Genomic DNA, 20159 nt, shown 5'->3' on the forward strand with positions numbered 1-20159 from the left:
GCAGGGCTGGGGGCAGGCCAGAGTGGACAGATGGCAGCACCCATCAACATAACTGTGGACTAGGTTGTGGGGTGGGAAGGACTGAGCTAAGCTGCAGTACCCATAGGTGTATATGAGAGCCACATGGCATGAGATGGACTGGACTAGTCTGTTGCACATGCTGTCATGCACAGGAACAGGAGATGGGATGGACTGGGCGGAAGTTATTAGGAGTCAGTCCAATTAGGCTGAAGTCCCACTGGTGTGCATAAGGAACAGGTTTGTGCCAAGATGGGTTGGACTGGTCCACAGTACTTGTTGGTTTGCATAGGACATGGGGCTGGGAACAAAACTGACCAGGCAACTATAATTACTAATGTATGCATGGACTGATGAGTGACAGACTGAACCAGACCCCACATTGGCTGGCACACACAGCAGTCATGTCATCCTAGGTTAGGTTTCTTGGGGGATTCCCTGACTGAACTACTATACTCAGAGCTCTGGCCACAGGGAGAATGACAGGACTTGTGGTATGACCTCGGAGCACATCTGGATGCGCATGGGGCATCCTGCTCATTTAGGCCTGCAGGGGACATCAAGTGGCATGTTGGAGAATGGAAGCGTGGAACAGGTTGGACAACTCTCCTGGCCAAGCTCTGGCAGTAAAGGGTCAGGAGGATGCACTAGTATGGACTTTTCCAGCCAATGGACCTTGGAAGGATTTTCTCAACCTTGCAGGAACAAAGCCACATCTGGGAACTATCAAAACCATTCAAGCAATACCTTCAGAACATTCTTCTTCGCATAGCAGTATCTAAGAAGACATCAAATGAACTTCCCTCATCCCCAGGTGCTGATGCAGTTTGGCAGCTGAGAGAAGTTCTCCATCTTCTCCATCTCCCCCATATATAGGAAAAATAGGAAAACAGGAAGCATTTGTCTCATCCACCCTCCACCATGCCTCAACCCTTCCCACCATAGTCAGTGGTCATTATGGCTGTACATCTTTGTCAACTATGTGAACATTAAAACTAAAATTTAAAAATAAATTTTAAAGTAAAGGGAACAGCACAATATACACACAAATTTAAAAATTTGGGCCCAGTATGGTGGCTTAGTGGCTAAAGTTCTTGCCTTGCACGTGCCAGGTTCCCATATGAGAACTGGTTCTAATTCTGGCGACCCCACTTGCTATCCAACTCCATGCTTGTGCCTGGAAAAGCAGTCAAGGACGGCCCAAAGCCTTGGTACCCTGCACCTACATGGGAGACCCGGAAGAGGCTCCTAGCTCCCGGCTTTGAATTTGGACAACTCCAGCTGTTACGGCCACCTGCGGAGTGAATGATTGGATGGAAAATCTTCATCTCTGTCTCTTCTCCTATCTCTGTGTCTGTCTTTCCAATAAAAATAAATAAATCTTTAAAAAATTTAAAAATTCAAGTCCTATTTCTACATCACATTATGGCATACTAGGGATTAGAATTTCAATATATGAATTGAGGGTGGGGTAGGCCTAAGCGTATAATTGAGCCCCAACAGGTGAAAACAGAATACGGGCTATGTTCAAGTTAACAGTCATGAGCCAATGCCTGTTTTCTGGCTTTGATGGTTTCTTACCAAGTACAAATCATCACTGAGGGGAACCGGGTGAAGTAACTCTTCGTTCTACTTGTTTGACTTCCTGTCTCTGGTTCTTTCAAAATACAGTTATTTGAAAGGCTACCATGCTGGAACAGACTTTGGTTAGAGAGAAAGAGAACAGTGGTGAAGAGGTGGGGCGATCCCATCTGAGTGCTTCTGGGCGTGAGTTTGTGGCCTTTGGCAAGGTTGCTGATGGCTCAGTGCATTTATGGAGCCCTGTTATTTGGGTGCCCACTATGTGTCTCATGCTGTTCAACACACTGAAGATTGCTGCCAAGTAAAACAGACAGAATCTATGTGTTCCTGTGGTTTGTGTAAAAACTCTGGATACACGTGCCCCATGCAATTTTCTGACATCTCCTACACGGATTTCAGCCTGTGCTTCCAAGAGGTTACACTGTAGGTAGAAACCCCTGTCAGTTCCTGCTACCCAAAGCAATGCACCTTCACAATTCCTACTCCACAATTGATTGGTCTTTCTGACATGTCATTCTTATGTAACTAAATATTGACTTAGTGCACAACCATCTCCCTCTCTTACTTCCAAAGTTATTGTGAAATTTTAAAAAGATTATCACAACCTGAATCTCTAGTTTTCCAAGCATCTAGAAGACCTGAGATTTTATAGTCAGCAAGTGATTTTCAATAAACTTTTTGCCTTTATTTATACTATGCTTTCTTGAATAAAAAGCTTTTCACACTGAAATATATAGTTGCTTTGAATAAAGTTAGTGGTCATGTTTAGAGTCCTCAGAGATAGTAGAATAAAAAGGAAGTTTTATCAGTGAATTTCTTGCTTTTATATCTACTGTTCTTATCATGTAAGTGCAGGAGATGATCCACCTGTTTTATGGCTCTTCAGAAATATCAGAAATAAAATGTGTACATTGGGATAAATTGAATTCTATTATAATGTTAATGCTACTGAATACATATTATATGTTCATATTACAGGAAAAAAATTGAGTCTGTGCTTGATTCCATGAGCAGATTTCCGTAAGCAATTTGCTTCTTTGATCCATTTACTGTACTTACGAAAGGCAAGACTCCATTCTCTTGAAAACAATGAGGAGTGAAGAGGAAAGAGTCTGGTGTAACAATTAAGGCTGCATCTCCTATTGTAATCCCAACCCCACTCCTGATTTTAGATTCCTGCTCATTTGTAGTCTGAGAGGCAGCAGGTGATGGCTTAAGCAGATGCCACCACCACCAGCATCCCAACCCCCAAGGGATACACAACTGTAGGCTTCCAGCTCACTGCTTCAGCGTGCCCCAAGCCTGGCTTGTTGCTGCAGTTGGGGAGTGAACCACTGGCAGAGCTCTGTGTCACTGCCTTTCTGTCTCTCTGCCTCTCAACAGATAAAAATCGATTTGAAAGTTAATAGTGGGAGCACAAGTGGGAGAAATTTATATTACTCACGTAATTTAAAAAATGGTGAGTAGGCATAGTTGGCCATTGCTGTAGGAAGAAAATAAATTATCTCCTAAGTGAATGAGGAAAAGCCACTAAGTTTCCAACTGGTTACAAGCATTGCCCTTTTAGATAAATATTCAAAATGATGTTCCCAAATCTATATAAGAAAATGCTTTGGCGTCATACTCAGCTAGTCATTCATTCAAACTAGACCGCACCTCTCTGTGTTCCTCAGCTTTGCAGTATCACACCTCACTATCTGGATAGCTAACTCCATGAAGAAAAAAGATGGATTTACTGGTAGTTTTGGTGATAAGATTCCACAGTCTCCCTTACTTTGGCATCTGGTTAGAAGGGAGCATGTGACCAGGCAGGAAGCAGATAAGGCAGCAGAGCCTGACTCAGTGTCTGTAACAACCTTCTGTCAAAAGCTGCCTTCAGAGGACACGCTGGGACCTAAGGACATTCAGGGCCCACCACTAACTGACTCCACCACCTCCCACCAGCTCTACCCTGAGAAACGAGCCTTGAACACGTGGGCGTGTTGGAGAGTATCACCACGCCAACTAACATCCAAACCCTCGCCCCGTGCTTCGTTAATCCGGAAGAAAGTGTTTGCAATTAGGAATCAGTGCTATCTATAGCAATATGTACCTTTTTGAGATTCTTGGCGTATAATTTTTGATACTGTGATTAAGAATTATGTAACACGATTTTAAAGTCTTATAAGATTTAACATGGAGAGGATGATAAGCTTTTTTAAAATCTCACCTATCAAAATCAGTGTAATTGAGATGACAGTGTATGTAAATTTTCTTTAGGAAATCTTTAAATTAAATCAACTATTTAACAATCATCCATCATGCATTTATTTATTTATTTAAATATTTATTTATTTTTATTGCAAAGTTAGATATACAGAGAGGGAAAGAGACAGAGAGGAAGATCTTTTGTCTGATGATTCACTCCCCAACTGACCGCAACAGCCAGAGCTGTGCCAATCCGAAGCCAAGAGCCAGGAGTTTCTTCCAGGTCTCCTATGCAGGTTTAGGGTCCCCAAGGCTTTGGGCCATTCTCAACTGCTTTCCCAGGCCACAAGCAAGGAGCTGGATTGGAAGCAGGACTACTGGGATTAGAACAGGTGCCCATATGGGATTCCAGCTTGTGCAAGGTGAGGAGTTTAGCCACTAAGCTACTGTACCAGGCCCATCTGTCATGCATTGATTGAGTACTTACTGCATGCCTGGTAGTGTATTTGTGTGGAAAATAGTGAAAGTTCAAGTTACTTGGCACTCAGGCCAAGTTCCAATTCAAATGGCTGAATTTATCTGTCAGGGTTCTAGCCTGTTACGATGATCCTTGATTCAGAAAAGATGTGTGTGTCTATGGTTTGCTTGAACTTATCAGCCATGGAAGACAGTTATTCTACTTCCTTTTTTTTAATGTTGAAAGTCCTGGAAAAGCTGAGTCGCTTACTGACCCCTCCTCTGATGAGGAAGATTGGATGGCCTTTGTGGCTAGAGGGGCTCCCTGCTGAGCCCAGCTCCTTTCTCCCAGACGGGGCAGTCACCTGACTTTCCCTACTGATGCCACAGGAGAGGTGTCCTGTGTCACCCTAGCATTCCCCACTGGTGCAGATTTTCTATATCCAGATATATTTATTCCTGTTTATCTAATGAAAACTTGGTGTTGAACTTAAACAAGATAAGAACAGTTGCCAACCCAAACTAGGACCTCACATTCAAACTGTTTCTTAGAAACCTTACCTTATGTGAAAAAGACAAGCATATAAATTTTCTCCAAGCATCTGCTGTAGATCAAAGTGACTAAAACTGCTTTCTTAGAAATAAAAAGCTTGGAGAATAAATTATTGGCTTGTCTTCAGTATACACTTGGCATTTTTCATATCCAGACATTGAAGATAACTTTATTTATCTCAAATTTATTTTACCTTCATATTTATTCATAACTAAATCACACCCAACACAAGAATCCCTTTATCTTCACTGATAAATTATAATCTGTGAGTTAGTAGTAAGATATAAGTCACTAAAACATTAGGCATCAATTCCAGTAACTAGATGGCGGTGGTGTGAGAGGTGACGAAACAAGAGCAGCGAGGTTGGTTGTAAGGAATATTTTTAAATGAATACCAATTTAGTGACTTATGGTCTTGGTATGTGCAGGGCTGGGGGAAGAGAATTTCCTCTGCCCCATAATGTTTACATGAGTTTGTTAGTTGGATCTCTTTATCAGTTAAATACAAGTGTTGCTTAACAAGAGAAAAATAGAAATGTTCTGTTAGATTTACATGTACAGGGGAGCCCTTTCAAGAGAAGGCGGTCTGAAGAAGTAACCAATACACGATACTTTGAATCTTCAGCAGAGGAAAATAAATGTGTGGGGATATGAGTGCTGGACAGAGTCCCTGTGGGCTAGAATAGTGAACTGTAGGTTTGCCACTAGGGATCGGCAGGGAGCATGGACAATGCAGAAGCTGCTGGAGAAGGTCCGAGACGAGGGCTACTTCATAGCATTTGTTTATTCAAAAGAACTACCATATTTCATTAATTTTAATATCCTCCTGATTTCCCCTTTTAAAAAAATCTCTCAAGTTGATATGTATTGAACAATGGAAGGCAAATATATAGCTAACAAATAATCATGATTGCATTTTTCTCTTCTTGTGTTCTATATTTTTGGTGGCTTTTTCCCATAAAGTCTTTTTTTTTTAATAATCTTACTTAGTTGATTAGGGTACAAAGGGTCAAGGGCTACAGGAAAGTGGGTAAGACCATTGTTTCCACACTAATATCATCATTTTTTCCCCTGTGTCTGGGGTCAGGGGAGATCCCATAAAGTCTTTTGGAGAAAGTGTAAAATGCTCGAAGAACATGGTAATTACACACCCATCATGTGGTAGTCAGCTAACAAATATGGATGGGATAAACTAATAATTCTCAGAGCCGAATTCTCATTATGCGTATCATGTGTTCCATGCTCTGATTATTAAAATTACTTCCAGCTCGCTGTTTTGCACATAATCTGGCTCCCTAATCATGTAGAGATTTTAACACAAAAGTTCTAAGTTGATGATTTTAAGGAGTATAGAGGCTTCATCCTAGTATATAGTGTCTAGGGTGTGGGCCATGGGCAGGTGCTCTGGCCACCGGGGCATGCCCCCACAAGAGGATTATTTATAAAAGCCAAGTTGGGCTAGAATGCTCTCTCTCCTTCTTTGCTCAACATGCTGTGATTCCTCTACACAAATCCCATCAACCAACACCTTGCAAAATACCAGGTTGTTAGGATTGCCCCGTCTTGGGTTGTGAGCCTCCAACCTTTGAGGCAAAGTAGGCCTGCTTCCTACCTAACCAGCCTGTGTCAGGAAACAAAGATCCGACCAGTATGCACTTTTGTTAGTTCATCAGATAATATGCTACTCATGGGTCTGAAGTCAAACTATGGCTATTGAAATCCAAGCTTTACTACTTATAAATGTCTTCCCGGGCAGTTTGAATTACAAAGTCTTAAGAGTATCCAGTTTGGCCATCTGTTCCACTTCAGAACTCACAACCTTTACAATTACTACTGAATGTCCTCAGGTTGTCTGTTGGTAAAATTAAGATTCTTAACAATATTTATTCATAGACCTTTGGTAGGAATTTAATAGGTCAGAATATTTCCTGGCCATAAGAAGTGCTTCGTTAAGTTCCCAAAAGGCCTGGGACAGAGCACCTCTTCTAAGTGTGTGACAGCAGTGCTGGGAAAGATTTGCATACAAGTGTGGGTTATGTTTTTGTAAATTAAAACAATAATTTTGTCATGTGACAGGAGAAAAATTGAATAGACCTGGATTAGACTGAGCCCTATCATCATGCCAGCTACATATGCTTAGAAAAATTGACTGATTTCTTATATCTCTAACAGGAAGATAAATACCCCTGCCTGAAAGTTATTTTTTAAACCAAGCTGGAACACATATCTGAAATATTAGCACAGTTTCTGGCATGGTAAATAGCAGATAAGTTAGTAATGTGCCTCCAAAACTCATATGTTAGCTCATTATTTTACAAGATAAGGCTATTATACTGTCCTGTTTATTGAAAGTTTCCTCCATTTACAAAAGCAGAATACCCCAGCCATGCAAGAACCAGAAAAGTGTAAATGGATCAAATTGCAAAAATAATGTAAGTTCTCATGGCTGATGTCCTGTGGAACTTCCCCATCGCAAGAGTGCAAACTTATACATGAACTCTGAAAAGAATGAGATAGTTGCATGACCGGTAGTATTAATGCTTCTTTTACAAAACTGGTTGTAATCACATCGCTGCATCAACGGCTGGTTTTTCCTCCTCCTCCACATGGCACCGCACAGGCAGCCGAGGCACGGGCGGTGTCGTTGTGCTTTGGATTCTCTTACTGCCTCCATCAGGCCCTTGGGAAGCTCACTGCAGACCTTCAGGAATTGACCTTGGATTCCACTGAACCCCAGGAGGATGGGGATTAGGAAATGTCACGGTAGTCAGCCAAAATACTGTGTGTTGGCAGGCAGTGAACAGAGAGAAAGGTTAGAGTGGGGACATCTGTGAACATAAAAGGAGGGATCTATTTCAGGCAGAAAGGAAGAAAAAGGAAGGAGAATCAGGAAAAAATCTAAGTGCTTTATGAGTACCAGATAAATATTTCTTGTGAGATTTATATTGAGATTGTAGAGTGTATTTTATATTAATTTTATATTAATACAGAAAAGCATTGAAAGCATGGAAATCTGAATACCAACTTTGTATTTGTATGATGATGGCCTACTTATTTAACCATGTATTTTCTCATTTTAAACATTAGGGATTTATATATATTATATGTATATACTCCTACCTATATAATTTTGATATTTTCTTGATTGCTGTAAATGAAATAATAATGATAAAGAAATGCATTATAAAATGTAAGGTACTCTGAAAATCTTGGTAGCTTGTTTTCTGTTCGTGTATAAACCACCTCCTGGAATTACATCTAAAATAGTAATTTTTTTCAAGGCAGGATGAAGGAAAAATCTTCAAACAAAATAAAATAAAATCATAAGAATAAAAAAAGCTCTTGAGAATAAATTTCAAGGAACAAAAATTTAATGTTTTCTTTTAGAAATAAGTTTATCAGGAACAATGTTAATATGGAAATGTATTTAGTCATTTTTATGAAAATCCTATTCTGTAAATATGTATTACCTGTGACACAATGTAAGAAAATTGCATAGTTTTGGTAAAATATTATATAAGGATATTCCAAAAGTTCATGAAAAGATAGCTAATAAAGATGTTTATTTTACTTGAAACGATCTTTGAAACCTTCACTTTTTTCATAATACATTTTGACTAACTTTCTTCAAGATTTACTTGTTTATTTGAAACTCAGTTACAGACACAGAAAGAGAAACAGAGAGAACAAGAGATCTTCATCTGCTGGATCATTCCCTAGTGGCCAACCCTGGGCCTGCCAAAGCCAAGAGCTTCGTCTGTCTCCCATTTGAGTGACAGGAGCCCAAGCACTTAGCTCCTCTTGCATTGCTTTGCCCAGGCCATTAGCAAGAAGCTGCATCAGAAGGGGAACAGCCCCTCCAGCAACACTATGAAGTACCCTTTGTATCTTAACAGTCATTCAGACCTAGTTACTTTTAGACAATACTGACACAGCCACAAAAAGCTTCTAAAATAACAGTTTTATTTATCATTAGGTAAGACATAATAACACTAAATGCTGAGAACGTGTCATTTCACTTCTCCCTTGCTAGGAGAAAAAGGCACACTCTTTTCTCCTTTTTTAAAAAATTATTTGTTTTTATATGAAAGGCAGGTTTACAGATAGACAAGGAGAGAAAGAAATCTTCCATGTACTGGTTCAATCCTTAACTGGCCACAGTGACTGAGGCTGAGCCAATCCAAAAGCAGGTGTGATAGGGAGCTGGATTGGAAGTAGAACAGCCAGGACTCGAACCGGTGCTTACATGGAATGCCAACACTATGGATGCCAGGATTAGCTTGCTAAGCTGCTGCGCTGGTCCATGGCACTCTTAACATTGTATAATATGGGATGGAGTTTTTGCCCATCTGTGACTCCTCAGCGAATCTAGATGCTTCGTCCCAACAGACAGCAAAAAGATGAGTGTTTTCCTGGGCGCCTGGTACAGCATGTTTATGAGTAGCACTTATTCTGCCAAAAGTTGGCACTGAGCAGAGCCCTTGGGAGCCCTACCAAGCATAAATGGAAGGCTGAGGACAGGGAATCAGGGACAGCTTTTAACATTGACTTTTATTCGGCTTAAAGTCAAATGGAGTAGGATGACCTGCTTGTAGACATCTCTCTGTGGCACGGCTCCAAGGAAGTGAGTTCTGTATTGATCTCTCACATTAGGATGTCTGTATTAAACTCAGTCTAGCCGGTGTATTTCATTACCAATGAAGCTTCTTGAACATCTCTTGTATCAGTGCTAGTGCTTCATCACAGTATCTTTGTTTAAAATGTGGTTGTTTTGAGATCGTGTTGCTTTGAGGGAAACTGGAGGCCAGTGTGTTCTCCCGGCTTATTTCGGCGTGGCTTCTTGCAACTGCATCAGGTCTGTTAAGTATAGGACTCTTAGGTGTCCCATTTGCTTCTTCCCTCTGCTGAACCTCTCCCTTCTTTTATAAAAGGTCCTTACTTCTGCTTTCTTGACCTGTCTCTGAAGTTCTTCTTGCTTGCCTGGGGTTCTGTTTACTCTTAATTAGCATAATAACAGAAGTTGATTAGACACTCCCAATCTACCAAGGCTAGTGTATAACCCAGATTATCAGGAGGTGGTATCCAAGCTCAGCCTTGGACAATCAACAGAGTTAGCCAATTATGCATAGTGTGCAGAGAAGACCTGGTGCAGTTGGACAGCTCCTAAAGAAAAGAGTTCAGAGACAAGTTACTATGTAGATCATCTGAGGGAATAAACTGGTCAAGAGGCCCAAGCCTGCAGAAAAGGAGTTGTGCTTTTGTTTGGAGAGCAGACACAAGCCAGTGAAGGATTTAATCAGGAGAGTAATGTGCTTCAATGCAGGTCTAGGACCTCTCTGTGATTGTAGAGATTGGTTTTGTAGGGTAACTTGGGGGTGTGGGGACAAAACGGAGAATGTTGATTTCTGTTATATGACACTTCATTGTCGGATGCTTTTTGGTAGGATGCCATAGTCTTTAAAAGTCTTTTCTGTATAAAAGGTCTATGCAAACTGGATAAATTCAAAGTTGTTGCCTTCGAGTCCCAGAGAGCAAAGCTTGGGTGGGAGTGTTCCATTGCTCCTAGTGTGTGATGTAGGTGCCTGAGACAGTAAGCTGGGTAGCCATCCTTCACCAGGTGCAGCCATGTGGTTTTATCATAGCAATCAAGATTCCTGAACAAACCTTATCTCATCCCAGAGTCACATGCTGATTCAAATAATATGTGCTGGGAAAGCATGCTGCAGCGCCTGTCATTCTTGAGAAAAGGAAGACAGCTGAAAACCAGTTAAAAATAAACCTGATTTTTACTGTAGTACAGAGATTTCCTGAGCAAGTTAATTTGAGCAAGAGATTAATAACAGGTAACTGCTGTTAAGTCTTCATTTTTGCATGTTCAAATGGAAAAGACAAGAACCAGTGATGCTTTGTTTGAAAGAAGAACCATAGCTCATTATCAATGATCAGATTATAGTCCCTCTCAAAAAGACAAGTTACTCAGAATTATCCCTGCAAAAGCAATAATGAGGATTGGCATAATTTAAATTGAAAGCAGAGAAATACTCAAAGTTGACTTTTAACTATAGCTTTTCCACTCTCTCCAGTACTATGAAGTCAAAAAGAATCATTCATCATCCCAGTATTAGCATATTGATATGTGATTTGTAAGCTAGTTCTTATTAGTACAAATATTTAGTTTCTTTTTGAAGTGTTTCACTCAGTTTATGTAATAGTGTTATAGTAGTTATATCTTATTGTTTATACCTGTAAGCATTTGGTCACACTTAATATTGTAAAACAAATTATTAAATTGTATGCTTGGATGGTGACAGAGGTTCAAGGTAAATGATTTTACTTTATGAATCTTGAGGTTTAACTTTGCAAAAGGTTTTTGCAACAGTAGTGTTACATTTTCTCCTGATATGCCTTCCAATAGCAAAACACTGAAAATGCAGCTCCCATCATCTGTTAATCATGATGGGCTGAACATTGACTTCTGTGATTGACGGGGAAAAGCTGGATTTAAAATTAAAGGAAGAGAAGAGACAGAATCAATGGGACCTGTCAGTGTGGGCGTGGAGTGTATGCAGGAGGAAGGGAAGCAGGAGTCTGTCTCTGCTCTGAACTTCACATAGAAACAGAACTTGGCTGTTCACATCAAGAGAAAGAGGAGGAAGGCTGAGACGACTGCAAAAAAGCTCAGAAACCGCAGGACCATCAGCCAACAGCATCCTGCCGATGATTCAGTGCTCTCCAAAGTAATGCCCCATTCCCTGCCCTCGCTACTCTGGCTTCTGGAAGCTTTAGCTACGCCAGTACACCAGGATGCACTTGAGGCCTCTTCTAGGGCAGCAGAGTTGAGTTAAGGGAAGTAGGCCGACTAGCCAATTTCTGGGGTCATCACGGGGCTCCAGACAGCTGCTAACACCTGGGTTATCTTGCATCAGAATAGAGCCAGGCCCCTGCAACTGATGGCCAGCCAGAGAACTTGAGCATAGATTCCAGTCTTGGAGCTGGAAATGAAGAAGACAGGACAGTATGGGGTGTGGGTGTCGCCGTGGCTGTCTATTCGCTGCCGTGGAGGCCTGTCCTCCCTGGCCCCGTTAAAAGTCCTGTACTTCATGTGAAAGGAGCGTATTCTATGGATCCTTTCCTTCCCATTCCAAGTTTGAAGATTCTTACAAGAGGGCTTAGAGTTTTAATCCTCTAATTGTCACAAAGGCTGTGAGCAGTAAGCAGCTTACCGAGGGGTTAAGTTTTGCTGTGAGTTTTCTTTCTTTGACTTGAGTGGAGAAGAGCAGGTCGTAAGCTGTGTTTGGCAGGGGTCAGACGACTGTGCTGGCACTCATGCGGCCCTCTGCTGCCTTGGTATTGGTTGAGTTGGGGCACAGTGCAGATGAGAATTCAGTCAAGGACCTCAACAGTGTTTCAGCTTTTTGAACTGTCCTATAGAAATGCCATCCAGGGCCTGGTGCAATGGCCTAATAGCTGAAACCTTGCCTTGCAAGCACTGGGATTCCATTTGGGCACCAGTTCGTGTCTCGGCTGCTCTGCTTCCTTTCCAGCTCCCTGCCTGTGCCTAGGAAAGCAGCAGAAGATGGTCCAAAGCCTTGGGACCCTGCACCTGCATGGGAGACCTGGGAGAAGCTCCTGGCTCCTAGCTTTGGATCGGCTCAGTTTCGGCCATTGCAACCCTTTGTTCACTTTGGAAGTGATCAGGATTTTTGTCTCCCCTTTTCTCTGTAAAATCTGATCTGCCTTCCCAGTAAAAATAATCTTTCTGGAAAGAATAGTGCTGTCTAAAATGTTGAGCGTACCCAAGAGCCTCCTGTGATCAGGCAATGGATGTGACGGCTTCTGCATTTTCTTTCAGGAATCTCCACCACAGGCCCCCTGGGCATGGGCAGCACCACCACCAGTACCACCCTTCGCACCACGACGTGGAGCCCAGGCAGGAGTACCACGCCGTCCATGTCTGGCAGGAGGAACCGGAGTACCAGCACCCCATCTCCGGCGCTCGAGCTGCTGGATGACGTCACCACACACCTTCCCTCAGCCTCGTCCCAGATGCCAGCTCCAGAAGAAAGCTGTGAGGCTGTAGAAGCCCGTGAAATCATGTGGTTCAAGACCCGTCGAGGCCAGACAGCCAAGCAGCCATGCCCTGCGGGGACCATCGGTACGTCCAGGCAGTGCGGAGCTAAACATATGTGCTTCCTTCGGTTTCATTTCTAAAGGCACTTTGCTGTGTGTGTGTTTCCTTAAGTTACTACATATTGTGTTACTTTGCTTTTGAGTGAAGGCTGAATTCAGCAGAGTGACAACCCAGAATTGGAAAATGCAATCTGAAGCCACAGTTGAGGGTTTCTGGGGAATATGAGGGATTTTGGTTGCTTGAGCGGTGGGTCTCAGGGTCAAGGCAGGTTCAGGCGGCAGGTGTTGGCCCCTGCAGTGCACTAGCTACCCAGCAGGAGACGCTTGCTTGCTGGGACTTGGTCTCCTGCCTGTCACCTACCTTGGTAACCAATTGCAGAAAATGAGGTTGAATGCTTTTGTCTCACAAGATCGCTGAAACAGTGTAAACTTGAACAAAGAAGATGGTTCGATGATACCATTAACATGTTGTCTTGCGGTAGCCAGGAGCTCTTAGCATGCTGACAACAGCAGCCCTCCCTCTGGCCCGCGCTGTCTCCCCTAGCAGCAAATACAACAACAACGCAACCACACAGATCCCTGCCCGCAGTGTTACTGACAAGATTTGTCATTTGCCTAAATGACAGTCTTTTCAGTTTCCAAGTTAAAGGCATAATTACCCTGATTTGTTAAATCTACACTCATCTATATAATACTTGAAAAACAAGAAAAGGTTTGCATTCTTCCCTGAAAATCTGTGCTTTAACAAAAAACAGAACAGATATCACTGATTTTGATTTTTTTAAGGATAAGGAGCTTTTTTTTAGTTTTTTTTTTTTAAGAAAATGTCTCAATACGATTATGTCATTCCAATTCCAGGGTATAGGGGCAATTTAAAACTGTCTTGGAAAATAGAATTTAAAAATGCAAAACAAAAAAGTTGTGAAGTCCATGCATTTGGGGGCGGGGGAGAGTCTTCAAAAAGTTCATGGAGAAAGAATATTATGAAAAAAAATGAGGTATGAGTTTCAAAATTCTTTACACCAAAACCTAATACTTCTTTAAAATTTAGTTTCACTTCATTTTTTTAAGGCAGATGTGTTAGGGGGATGGAGTTAGTTAGAGAGATGGTACATCCCCTGGATTACTCCCCCAAAGGCCTGCACACATGGGACCAGATCAGGCTGCAGTCAGGAACTTGGGCCTCCATCCTGAGCTCTTGCGTGGCTGGCAGGGTCTCAGCACTTCTGACACTGTCACTGGGCTTCCCAGGTGCGCGGCAGCAGGCAGCTGGGAACCAGGCACAGGAGATGTCACCGCCACGGAGCTCAGTGTGAGAGTTTGCAGGAACGAGGCTTCACCTGCATGTTAAGGAACCAGTGCCAAGCCCTGGCAGGGGCAGTACAAAGACTGGGAAAGGAAATTCCAATTGGAGGAAATAGGTGCTGTCCTTGTACGTGCTTCAGTCTGGAGTCTGCCAGTTGGGGAGTTGCAGTTAACACAGCTGGAAAGTTGGGCAGTAGGTACTGGCTCGTTTGCCAGCTGTGTGTGCTGGAAAGTCATTGAACAGAGGAGAGCAGGAGGGAGGAGAAAGTAGTGAAGAAGGTGTTGCAATCATTCAAGGTTTCCCAGAATGGACATTGACACCAAGCTGTATTACCACAGCTTGTGAGGCCTTTAGAAAGCGTGCTTTAAAACTTCCCAGGGCCCAGTGCTGTGGTCTGGTGACTAAAGGCCTCACCTTGCACATGCCAGGATCCCATATGGGCACCAGTTTGTGTGTCCCAGCTGTTCTACTTCCCATCCAGCTCCCTGCCTGTGGGCTGAGAAAGCAATGGAGGATGCACAAAGCCTTGGGACCCTACACCTGCATGGGAGACCTGGAAGAAGCTCCTGGTTCCTGGCTTTGCATCGGCTCAGTTCCAGCCATTGTGGTCACTTGGGGACTGAATCAGTGGATGGAAGGTCTTTCTCTCTCTCTCTCTCTCTCTGTAAATGTACTTTTCCAAATAAATAAATAAATAAATCTTAAAAAAAAAAAAAGCTTCTTCCCAATTCCAGAAAAATAGTGGCATATTTCTGAAGAGCAAAGTGCTTTTAGGTAAAGTAATCCCCAAATCTTTGCAACAGATGTCTGAAGTCAGGGCTTTTTAACTTAATGATGAAGGGACAAGGAACTTAACAATCGTGGTACAGTAAATTAAGCTACCACCTGGTGTTCCAACATTGCAGCACCAGTTGGATGCTGTTCCAGCTCTCTGCTAATGTGCCTGGGAAGGCAGCAGAAGATGACCCAAATACCTGGGCCCATGCCACCCACGTGCACAACCCAGGTGGAGTTTCACGTTCCTGGCTTTAGCTTAACAGAACCTCAGCCATCGTGACAGTTGAGGAATAAAACAGTGGTTAGCGTAACTCTGGTCTCTGTCTCCCTTTTTCTGTCACTCTGCATTTCAAATAACTACGAACAGTAATCCATTCAAAGACAAAATAAGGATGAGGGAACTGTGGCGTGAAAATAAGGGGACAGAACAAAGATTCAAGTCCCAGATAGTCTCCTAATTCAAATATCACAGGCCATTCAGAAGTAAATATTATCCCTCTTTATAACAAAGGCATGGCAGCTTTCAGAATATTTTCCAATCTTTTTCTGGAAAAAAATAATTAAATATGTACTTTTTATAAAAAATAAGGATGCCTTCTTGTCTTCCCATGACTTCAAAGAGAAGAATATTCGGAAAGTAGAACTAAAAGCTGCTTGGTTTAGGGACATGCGTTTGGCAGTGCACCTGCCTGCCTGCATTGGATGGCAGGCACAGTTGCAGGCTCCAGCGCCTTGCACGGGCAGTACACATTGTTAGTTCTTGCCACTCTTCTGGAATGCCTGGATGGGGCTCCAGGTTCTTGGCTAATTTGTCAGCTGCTCTGGACATGTGGGGAGAGAACCAGTGGGTGAGAAAGCTTTCCTGTCCTTTTCTGGTTTTCAAATTAAAATCTTTGACAAAAATGTGTATTGGGGCAGGCAAGGTGAAGCTGCCATTGTTGTGGCTTTCGTCCCATGTCACAGACCTGGAGTTGAGTTCCACTTCCTGCTAAGTCTCCCTCTAGGAGGCCCAGGATGCTGGCTTAAGTACTTGGGTCACAGCCACTCACCTGGGAGACCACAGTGAATCCTGGGCTCCTGACTTAACCCAACTGTTATGGGCATCTGGGGAGTGGAATGGTGGGGACGAGCGAGGAAGGAGATAGAAAAAGAGAAGGAAAAGGTGGATGTAGGAAGAGAGAAAAATTGAAAGAAAGAAAAAGAAAGAGATTAAGACACTTTTAAATCCATCTCTACTATGTCATCATCATCCAAAAACAAAAAAAGACCTTTTTAAAAGGACAGGTTGACAGGTTGAGGGCCTGACATGGGTTATTTCATTATCTCACATGCTTGCTTGTTCGTGTCCTGACTGCTCTACCTATAAGCTCGCTTTCTTCTCATGGCCTAGGAAAGACAGCAGAAGGTGGCCAAGTGTTTGGGTCCCTGCTGCCCATGTGGGAGATCCAGATGAAGCACCTGGCTCCTGCAGAATCAGAGTATGAAAAGCATCTGTCTCTCTGTACCTCTGCCTCTCTTTCTCCAACTCTGACTTTCAAATAAATAAATATTTTTAAAGTCTATTTTTTTAAAGAGGTTTACTTTGATATATGAATTTTAAAATCAGTGTATACCATTTTTTGTGTTACGCTTTTTCAAGAACTTTCTGAAGATACCTTGAAAGCATGGGTTTCAAATATTTCTATACCAAACTAAGTTTACCTTTTAATTCGGTTCCCCGTAACTGTTTCAACTACTCTCACATCATAAAATTTGGGACACTGTACCAATATTTGACCTTTTCTAGGAAAAAGCCTTTTTTTTTCTTAAACAACATTAGTATTACCAATGACAAAGCATCTAAGAATACTAACAGAATGATACCTGATGAATTCCATTTAGACAAGTACTTTTATAGAATAACAGAAATATTTTCATGTTCCTCAAGAAGTTGGTTATTGTATGGACTTATAGCAAATCATGTCAAAAATCATTTCATGATTTTCTTTCTTTTTTTTCCTTAAAGATGTATTTAATTTTATTGGAAAGGCAGAGAGAAGGAGATACAGAAAGAGCTTCCGTCCACTGGTTTATTTCCCAAGTGGCCATAATGACCAGAGCTGAGCCAATCTGAAGCCAGGAGCCAGAAGCTTCTTCTGCATATCACATGTGGGTTCAGAGTCCCAAGGCCATGAGCAGGGAGCTGGATGGGGAGTAAATCAGCCAGGACAGAGGCTGAAGCTCATATGGGATCCTGGCACATGCAAGGCAAGGCCTTAGCCACTGAGTCGTCACGCTGGGCTAAGCAATCATTTGGTGATTTTCTAGCAGGTGATTTAACAATAAACAATATTCTGATTTGTTCCCCTACATTTCTCTAGTGCCAAGTACATATAGTGTTATAAACATGATCTCAACTGAGTCATCCGATTTTTATATTTGTTCGTATTTACACAGCACAAATGGGAAGTCACTCTGAGAAAAATGTTGTGAATATTCCAACAGCTGTCTTCCCCTGGTTCCCTAGGTGTATCTACTTACCTATGCCTTGCGCCTGATGGGATCTGGGATCCCCAAGGACCTGACCTGAGCAACTGTTCATCTCCTTGGGTCAATCATATAACACAGAAGGTGAGTTGCATGACCAGCAAGGGAAGCTTTGCAACCTGTGTTCTCCCATGTGGATAACTGCCTCTGGTACTTGTATTTCTACCAAATGATAATTGTTAAATAGTAATTCAGCAATACACTTGGCTTCAAGAACATACCCATGAACTTCCTCTAGGTCAGGAGCTACTGATTATAATGACTATGCTCCTAGCAAACATTCCTGTGACATTGTGGAATGCAGATATGGGTGTCCAAAAGGTATTAAATATTGAGTGAGCAAATCCATCCAGCATATATGCATAAGGCTTTTCCTGTGCAAATAATAAGAAAAAAAAAGTCTGCCTTTGGAATATTGAGCCAATCCTTTAGCAGTGCTGGAAGTATGCACATGTGTAGCAGCATTCTGGATGCAGATCTGGAAGGCTTATTGGGTTGCAATATGTTGGACATTTTTACTATTAATGCACTGTGGGCCTTTGAATTGATTTCATTACAGACGCAGAGCAGATATGCACTGATGCCAACTGGGCCGTGGGATGAATCCTTATTATCGCAATTTCTGTGGATTTACACACTCCTAAAAAGGACGGTCCATCTATGGCACATTAGCTGTGCCGAGGAATTTGCAGGAGAGATTTTTCCTGGGAAATATTACAGATGATTGCCTCACTAAAAGCTTGTCTCCGCCGCTTGCTCTCTTCTCTATTTGTTTTTAACCAGGCTCATCCTCAATAATATACTGTCTAATAATCCACCCACAGCCACCCAGGGAGATCGTTTAACAGATGAGCCACAGCCATCACTTTCCCCTCAATCACGGGCGAATGGTGGCTCTGCGGACTCCCGTCACCCTCTTCCATATGCATCTGCACACTTGTTGCTCTCCATTACTATGCTGCTCTGGCTGCAGCAGGCTCTCTGCCACCATTTTTACCTCCTTTGATTTTATGACAGTGTCATCCAGACCCCAGGGCAAATAACTCTTGGTGGGTGTGATCAGATGAAGAGATCAGCAGTGTATTTTTTTACAGTAGCAACTTAAATGCTCCCTAGAAATTTGGCCCAGAGGTTCATATAAATTCAGCCATAATTCACCTAGAAAGCTCAGTATTTCCATGATGATTTGTGAACGTGGTTGGACTGTTTCATTATAGAAATCGCTGAGCAACTTCAGTTGATAATCATATTTAATTCCTTTCTTTCCTCTGCAGCCCTGCTAATCTTAGGACAAAAGAGCTAATTCCTTTCAAACACCAGACAGCTGTTGCCCATTTGATTCTTAGATGGGGGTGTTTGTGGTTTGTCATATATACATCCTGTTCTTCCAGAGCTTTCTGCTTCATTCTGGAGAATCTATACAATTATGTTATGTGGTAATTATATTAAAATTAAACGGCTTAGGTAGTTGGAATCTAAGATACTATCATAGGTGGGCTACTCGTAAATTTATGAAATCTTGAATGCTGTACCAGGAAACATTTGGAATCAGCCCCTTCCTGCTCACACATGAGTACATGAGCTGTTGTTTTGGCAGGATCCTTCTTGGAACACAATCCTGGGAAAACAGCAGGTGGTCACCTTGGGTGTCCATAGCCACTCACCTATGCTCTCTCTCTTCACTATTTTCGTTGTTTTACCTGCTTGTGTCTCTTAAACATTCATGTGACTCACTGAAGATAGAGGAGAGTGGAGCAGGTTTCTTTACCACAAAGCTCCACCACTTTCAAATATTAGCATTGTAAGCCTTCAGCAGAAAATCTGTAAGTCCCAGAGCTATTTGCCTATATTTTCTCTCCATCCTTCCCAAAGCATCTTCCTTTCACAGCATCCATCCTCTTCCATCACTTGTCTCAGTCCCAGAGTCTCAACCACAAACAAATGGAACATTTGAGCAGGATTTACACACAGTGGTACTGGGCAGTGAAGGCAGACTGCACAGAGGTAATCAAGAGCTGATAGGGAGAGATGCTTCTTGCCCAGGGTGTGTGGGATGCCAGGTGGAGAGACCAAAAATGGGAAGCAGAGAACACAGCCTCATCTCAGGAGACCTATCAGAGAGAGATCTAAGGCGTTATACACCTGAGCTCACCCAGACTCCTTCCTCTAGCCACCTGCCCAGTCATCCATTGGCCACACCCAGCCAGGAGCTGGAGAGGAGGATGCTTTTTGTGACTGCAGGAAGGCACCAGGTGTCCGTGAACTAGCAGAAAAAAGAACCAGTTCATGCTGATGTTTTCTTTCCTCTCTTGCTCTGCCTTCCTTCCCTCTCTCTCTCCTCTTTCTCCATCTTCTTTTCTCTCTCCTCACCGCCTCCCCCTCACTGCATTTTTCTGAGTTATTTCTGCCATGTTGAAAAAGTTAAGTGAAATAATTATCTTCATCCTTCATTCATTTTCTTTCCCTTAATGTCACTTTGTACATTTCTTACTTTTAAAGAAAGGTAATACTTTAGTTCCTCCTGAACCTGCTGGAGAAATACCACCCCCTCGTTTTCTATGGCAATTGTCATTCAGTTGAAAGGTGATTGTCATGGAAGCTGGGTGGTTTACTCCTCCTGATTGT

The 20159-nt window shown here is 42.4% G+C and overlaps 1 protein-coding gene across 24 annotated transcripts in view; it reads left to right on the top strand.

The window, feature by feature from the left end:
- Positions 1-20159, top strand: part of ADGRL3 (adhesion G protein-coupled receptor L3) — a 472380-nt gene that overhangs the window by 302947 nt on the left and 149274 nt on the right. For 16 of the 24 annotated variants that reach the window (XM_040966525.1, XM_040966524.1, XM_040966523.1 and 13 more), the window contains 2 exons: positions 12648-12950; positions 17515-17618. In XM_040966525.1, the coding sequence (XP_040822459.1) occupies positions 12648-12950; positions 17515-17618 (407 nt within the window). The remainder of the gene's footprint in view (positions 1-12647; positions 12951-17514; positions 17619-20159) is intronic. The other 8 variants (XM_040966529.1, XM_040966533.1, XM_040966532.1 and 5 more) reach the window with 1 other exon arrangement.

Source organism: Ochotona curzoniae, unplaced genomic scaffold, assembly GCF_017591425.1.
Source record: "Ochotona curzoniae isolate NIBS_2020 unplaced genomic scaffold, NIBS_Ocur_1.0 scaffold_4506, whole genome shotgun sequence".
In the NCBI taxonomy this organism is placed as follows: domain Eukaryota; kingdom Metazoa; phylum Chordata; class Mammalia; order Lagomorpha; family Ochotonidae; genus Ochotona; species Ochotona curzoniae.